At 43.3% G+C, this 6,734-nt stretch overlaps 1 protein-coding gene across 1 annotated transcript; it reads right to left on the bottom strand.

Annotated features, from left to right (window-relative positions):
* Positions 1 to 4,477: 4,477 nt before the first annotated feature.
* Positions 4,478 to 5,724, bottom strand: LOC119345295 (NAC domain containing protein 50-like). Its single transcript, XM_037615430.1, has 3 exons — positions 5,523 to 5,724; positions 5,136 to 5,413; positions 4,478 to 5,044 (listed from the first exon to the last, which is right to left on the bottom strand). The coding sequence occupies exons 1-3, from the start codon at positions 5,722 to 5,724 to the stop codon at positions 4,478 to 4,480; spliced, it is 1,047 nt and encodes a 348-aa protein (XP_037471327.1).
* Positions 5,725 to 6,734: the final 1,010 nt, after the last annotated feature.

Here is a 6,734-nt window from a genome sequence, read left to right as displayed (position 1 = left end):
TGAATCTTGTCTTGGCAGTAACAAAGTGAATTATTTGCTCTTTATTATACTAACGCATCTCACGATGTCCCGTTAAGTTTTGTGAGATTGAAGTTTTCCAGTTTGAGATATCGATATGTGGAGAATAAGGAGTGGAAAGATCCTAAGCTTGGGGATGCCCACGGAATCCCAAGGAAATATTCAAGGAAGATCCAAGCAATTAAGCTTGGGGATGCCCCAGAAGGCATCCCCTCTTTCGTCGTCAACATTATCGGCAATCTCACTTGGAGCTTTATTTTTATTCGTCACATGATATGTGTGTTTTGCTTGGAGCGTCATTTTCTTTTGTTTAGATTTGCTTGTTGTTATTTAGAATAAGGTTTTGTATCTTTTATTTCAATAAAGATGTCAAGGATAGCCTTCACCATGCTTATTTTGCAAGTCTATATGTTGCTGTTTGAAAACAGAAAGTTTAACATTGTTGCAAAAAAAATTCCGAGAAAAGTCAGAATGTGATAAGATATTGAAACTTTTTGCATAGTAAGCTACGATAAATTCTATACAGTGTGGTAAATTTTTAGATTTTTTTGAGTTAGATAAGTAAGGATCATTCTTCATTATTTATAGACTATTCTGTTTAGACAAATTGCTGCTATGATTGAATTGTTTGCATATGTTTGCTTGTTTAATGGTTCTATTTGAGTATAGGAGTATTAAATATGCAGAGGAATTTAATATGCAATGTCAAATTATAATTTCGGTGATTTTCTACAATAGAGAATGATAAGGTTTTGCATGGATTTATAGTAACTTATCTCGCGAGTTCTTGTGGACTTTTGTGTGGATGAAGTTTTTGAGATCTAGGGAAACCATGAAATGAGAGGAATTAAGGAGACACAAAATCTCAAGCTTGGGGATTCCCAAGGCATCCCAAGATATTATTTCAAGAGTGTCAAGCATCTAATCTTGGGGATTCCCCGATTGGCATCCCACCTTTCTTCCCCAACAACCATCGGTCAGTTTTCGTTGAGCCTAAGTTTTTGCTTCTTCACATGATATGTGCTATCCTTGCAATGTCATTTTATTTTGTTTTCTTACTGTTTAATATCCCAATATCTAAAAATTTGAAGTGAAAGAGAGTCTTCACATAGCCACATAATTATTCAACTACTCATTGATCTTCACTTATATCTTTTTGGAGTAGTTTGTCATTTACTCTCGTGCTTCACTAATATCCTATCAGTAAGTGGTTGAATGAATTGAATATCCTAAATCTGAAATTATGTATTTTACATATGCTTATCCCATCAGGATTAATGACTTCATATAAGAAGTATAGGTGGTAAATTTATTGAAAGTTCGCAAACATAGTATTGGTCACTTGAACAATTCAGGAAAGAATATTGAAGGAAGAGAGGTTTCACATATAAATATTCTATCCTGGACATCTTCTATGATTGTGAGCACCATTAATTATTTTCAAACCCGAGAAAATTAGTTGAAGTTGGACAAGGAAGACAACGTAATGAGTTATGTTTGGGTATATTTTTATAGAAGTTATATTCTTATGGATCCTCCAACATGTGGTGCTTGTCTAGGATCTTTTGCTACCCTTCACCTGTACTAAGCGGGAATACTGCTTCTGTATCCACTTACTTAAACCCAAAGTTATTCCATATGAGTCCACCATACCTACCTATATGCGGTATGTACCTTCCGTTCCAAGTAAATTTGCATGTGCCAAACTCTAAATTTTCAAATAGTAATCTTTTTTGTTTACCCGAATCGCTCAAGTAGCGACTGGGGGTTGTCAGTATCTTCCATGCTTGGATTCATAGTGAATACATACAAGATTTTACAGATTTATTTTTCAAACTTTTAAATATGTTTTCTGAATTTTTTTTGAAAAAATTGGGCACCAAGGTGCCCGAGAACTACAACTTGGTCATCCTATATATGACACAAATTGTGGACATGGAGTTTTTGAGTTCGAGCTCAAATGAGCTCAGTAAACAGTAACACCCAAAAAAGTGAAAAAACTTCAAAAAATTCTGAATTTTTTGGTGAAAATATTGACAAAAGTTTTACGTGCTCACAAAATTTCATACTGAAGTCACATTCTTGGAATTCATGGCAAAGAAACAAAATTGATGGTCCAAAAGTGTTATTTTCCAAGGCATTCTGGAGTATTGATTTTGTTTTTTGGTCACGACTTCCATGAATGTCTTTTGAAGATGAAATTTTGTGAGCACGTAAAAGTTTCATCAATGTTTGAACCAAAAGAAATGTTTTCCTATATTTTTTTTTTGGTTTTACTATTGATCGCCAGCTTAAATGAGCTGGCGAGCAGAAGATGACTTTTGGCAAATTGGCCACTACTACTCCCTCTGTCCCAAAATATAAGAATGTTTTTAACACTACACTACTGTCAAAAACGTTCTTATATTATGGGACAGAGGGAGTAGTTGTTTGTGACTACAGAAGCCATCTTTACTCAGACTTGCATGTGGCAGGCAACTAGAAATATTTAACCCAACCAAGCTTCAGTCTAATTCATGAGGAGTTTGACTCCATGATAAAGTATGTTATCTTGCACCTATTGTTTAGCATATACATGTACCAGCTGCCTCTTTTGTTTAGTCAGTTGGAGCATCTTCTACCTCCCGAACGCATCGGCATTGGCATAGCCTCCCTTGAATTGGCTTCCAAAGATCCAGTTCTGAAAAAGAAGAAAAAATCGTGCTTGGGAGAGAGAGGTGGTGGAGACGGGCAGGAGCATCATGGGGACTTGGGGAGAGAGAGGTGGAGCAAGCTGTCCGGCGGGCGTGTGCTCCGCCGCACAGTACCGGCGCTGCGTGGAGGACGCTCCCTCCAGGTCCACGCAAGCTCACCTGGGGCCTGCACGAGGAGATGGATGCTCCACCATCTCCTCGACGGCGCCAAGACTTGGACTTCACCAAGCTCTTCTCGACCGGGCCACGGGCACCCGCCGCCGGAGTAGTCGTCGTAAGGGCTGCTCACCAGGACCAGGTACGTACACAGGCATGTACAGCCCCCTTGGCTGTCCGGAGACGTGAATCTTGTCTCGTCGTGCTTCGCCATGTTGGCGTTATCGCCAACTGCAGCGGCCGCCCCACCCACACAGCATCCACGGCTTTGCTTCTTTCATGCGCGTGAGTTCTGCTCGTGCAGGAACCCACGAGGAATTAAAGCAGGAGAAGCTGTATGCTTGCTTGCTTGGCCGAACGAGTTTTCGGGGATTATTTTCTGTAGACGCGGGTCGAACGCGTAGCCCACTTTCTAACGGCGGTCGTTCTTGTAAATATTCCTCCCCGCCAAGCCGTAAAGAAGTTTCAAACAGTTGAGGCAGTGAATCTCCAGCCAATCATGCCGCACCATCTCATCAAGTATCCAAACCCCATGCGTGTCTTCCATTATTTTACTGGCTTTGTAGCGCTTTGTTTCAAAATAGATACGTTCAAGGTTGGTCTTGTGTTAATGATATTGTGGTTAGGATTTCATATATGGAGTAGTACATAAAATAAGATTTGAAATTACAGTTTAATTTAAAATATATCAATGAATTAATATCTCACAAGAAAATAGAATGCTAGTTTTTTTTTTCTGAGAATGCTAGTTTTTCTATAGGTGGAGTGCGTGGAAGTATGCATGAACTAGACAGAAAGCTTGCACGGACACAATCGGGTACAGTGAGATGGTGTCCTCCGTAGAGGTGTTATTTTCTTATGTTTTTATTCGTAAACAAAAAATAATACATATATCATTTATTTTTTAATCCAAAGAAATGTAAAGATTTCAACTATTTTAAAAGACGGTCCCGGTTACTTTAAACGGGTTTAAACTAAGCCACAAAAATATATATAGTAGTTCTATTACAAATGCTCCGCTTGTTTTATACAGAGAAGCAAGTGGGCCAAGTAGAGATAAGCCAAACTGCTTGACTAGTCGGCCAAGGCGCCACAAAATAGACTATAGACATCGTGTTGGCCCAACATGAATGGCCACCGACATGCACAACAACATCATCCCATTCATTTCATTCCATACACACCGTCGTGAATGGAGCAGATGCTAAAAAAAAGCGAGTGAATTGAGCATCGCGCGGCTCTCGTCCACAACATGCACACGGATTCATTGCTTCAGCGGATGAACAATCCATCTTATTAATGAACATACAAAGTATTTTTTTAACTACACACACAAAGTTGGTAAAGTTTTTTTTCCACGAGGACCCAAAGCCATATCACTAGAACAACATAGCATTCCCACCCAAAAAGAAAACATACATTCGAGTTTGACACACTGTTGAGCCCCCCTTTAACAAAAATAAAAGCAAATACAATTACACATGACTAAAGGACCACAATCCAACCTATCCACGGTACAATGCTTCGTGGGAGCATATACAAAGAGTCAAAATGGATTCAGCTTCTGGATTTTTCTTTTACTTCTCTAATGTTCAGTCGGTCGGCAACGGTTACCACGAGTAGTCGTTGATGAGCTGCGTACAGGAGTCATCCTTATCTAGTTCGATGTTGGGGTAGCAAATGTCGGCAGGCACAAACTGCATCCAGGAGAAATCCACACCAGCGTAAACGCCTCCTGACATGGGATCGGTCTCTTTGTTGTGTGGGACGACGTGGCCGAACACGGGATGTATCCCTTCCACGTCCGCAATGAAGCCGCCTGACATAGGATGGATCCCTTCCATGTCCACGACGACGCTACCTGAAGCATGATTGATCTCTTCCTTGTCCGAGTTGGCGTTGTGGAACACGGGCTGGTTCCCTTCCATGTTGGCATTGGGGCCGTCGGACATGGGCTGGATCCCTTCCTTGTCCAGGTCAGCGTCGTTGAGCATCGAATGCACCCCTTTCTTGCCTGCGTTTACGCCACGTAGCATGGTCTGCATCTCATCCTTGTTCATGTTAGGTCCAACGGACACAAGCTGGATCCCTTCCTTGTCCATGTCGGCGCCAGCGAGCAGGTCTGGTGATGGGGTCGTGATGCTCTTGTTGAAGACCCGACACAGCGTGTAGGTGTCCTGACCAGATCAGATCAACCGTTGAGATGCAGGTGAGTTGTGGAGCTCAATTAGAATTTTACTAAGAAAAGAGAGTAGGAAAGAAAGATACATGGATACGGTGATCGGGATGGAGGCGATACTCATGCATGACCCAGTCGGTCCGCATGCCATCAGGCACTCGGCCGAGGTGGAACACAAGGGTCTTCTTCATGCCGACTACGATGCCGTTGTGGATGATTGGACGGTCCTTCCCCGTTGACTTCCAGAACCCTTTTACTGTCGCCCGCGCCATGCGAAGGCCGGTTGGGTACTTCCGGGCCCTCGGCGCAAAAAAGTACCACTCAACTTTTGCCCCTGGGTCGCCCGTGCTCGGTGAGAATGATTTGTCTGTGCGTGTATGCAGTTGAAAGGACACGAAACATAAGTCAGTTGACATATACTACTTGACTTATCGAAACCGGTGACCGCCCGAGAGAATAGAGTTGTACGTTGGTACCTGGTAGTTGGTCCGGCTCGAACTTGTAGACGTCCACCTCCGGGATGAAGTCGAAGTCGAAGTCGATGGGGAGGCCGAGGAGCTTGCGCTTGAGGAACCAGGTGACGAGCTCCTGGTCGGTGGGGTGGAAGCGGAAGCCCGGCAGGAGAGCGAAGGCGCGGTCCATCTCCGCCGTGGCCGCCGGAACCGTAACGCACGCCATGGCTGCCTGTCTCCTTCTCCTTGACGAGATGACTGTCTTCAGAAGACTAGTCAAGCTTGTGAATTGTGATGTGTGGCAACGGTAATGGAATGGATTAGAGATGGTGCGAGAGACTTGTATATATATATAGCCCTAGCCGTAGGCACTGGGCCTGATGCATCGTGATCTCCGCATGCAGAGAGACCGGCGGCACTTGGCATCCGAGAGTCGCGGAAGAATCCCCAGAGTCATACACGATCGATCGGTAATCCGTCGCCATCACCGCCACACATGATTTTTATTTTTATGACTACGCGCGACTGTAAGCAGCTTTGTGTGAGGGCTTCCGACGGACGAGTTGACGTGCACGATGGAGTCACCGTGACGCGGAAAAGCCCACGGTCAGGATCCGCCGATTTGAGACGGACGGCTTCGATCCACCCATCTGTATAGCAACGACGCGAGGAGTTGATTAATTATTACTCGGAGTAATAATCTCCGCAGATAGACCGGCGGCAGTTGGCAAGGGCGCGCACCCGCTTGTGTGTGTGTGTGGGGGGCAACCTGCTTGGGACCTGTTACCAGGATGTGTGTGCCGACCCAACGGAACCTTCTGGAGTATGTGTGTCTACTCTATGTTTAGGAAAGCAAGTCAACATGTGATAGTATTGCCCGCATGATAATTCCGGTACTTCTCCCATTCATTACCCGGAATCAAGCTTTGCTTCAACGCACACCATAAAATTCATGAAATATCTATTGATGTATTATATATACTATTACACCTCCAAACTGAGACAAGCCTTTTGAAAAAAGTGGTACGTGAAACAGATGACAATGCGGTAACTGTGGTGTTAGGACAGCATATAGGTAGGTGAAAAGTTCAATATTATTTACTATGCAAGTCATACTCTTACTGATGCTCAAAGAAATTATACTAAGAGTGACAGGGAGCTCTACGCAGTGATTTTTGCTTGTGAAAAGTTCAGACCTTATATCACTAACACGAAGGTCATATTTTATACTAATCG

Source organism: Triticum dicoccoides, unplaced genomic scaffold (assembly GCF_002162155.2).
Source record: "Triticum dicoccoides isolate Atlit2015 ecotype Zavitan unplaced genomic scaffold, WEW_v2.0 scaffold222408, whole genome shotgun sequence".
Taxonomy (NCBI): Eukaryota; Viridiplantae; Streptophyta; class Magnoliopsida; order Poales; family Poaceae; genus Triticum; species Triticum dicoccoides.
This window is presented reverse-complemented; position numbering and strand designations above follow the sequence as displayed.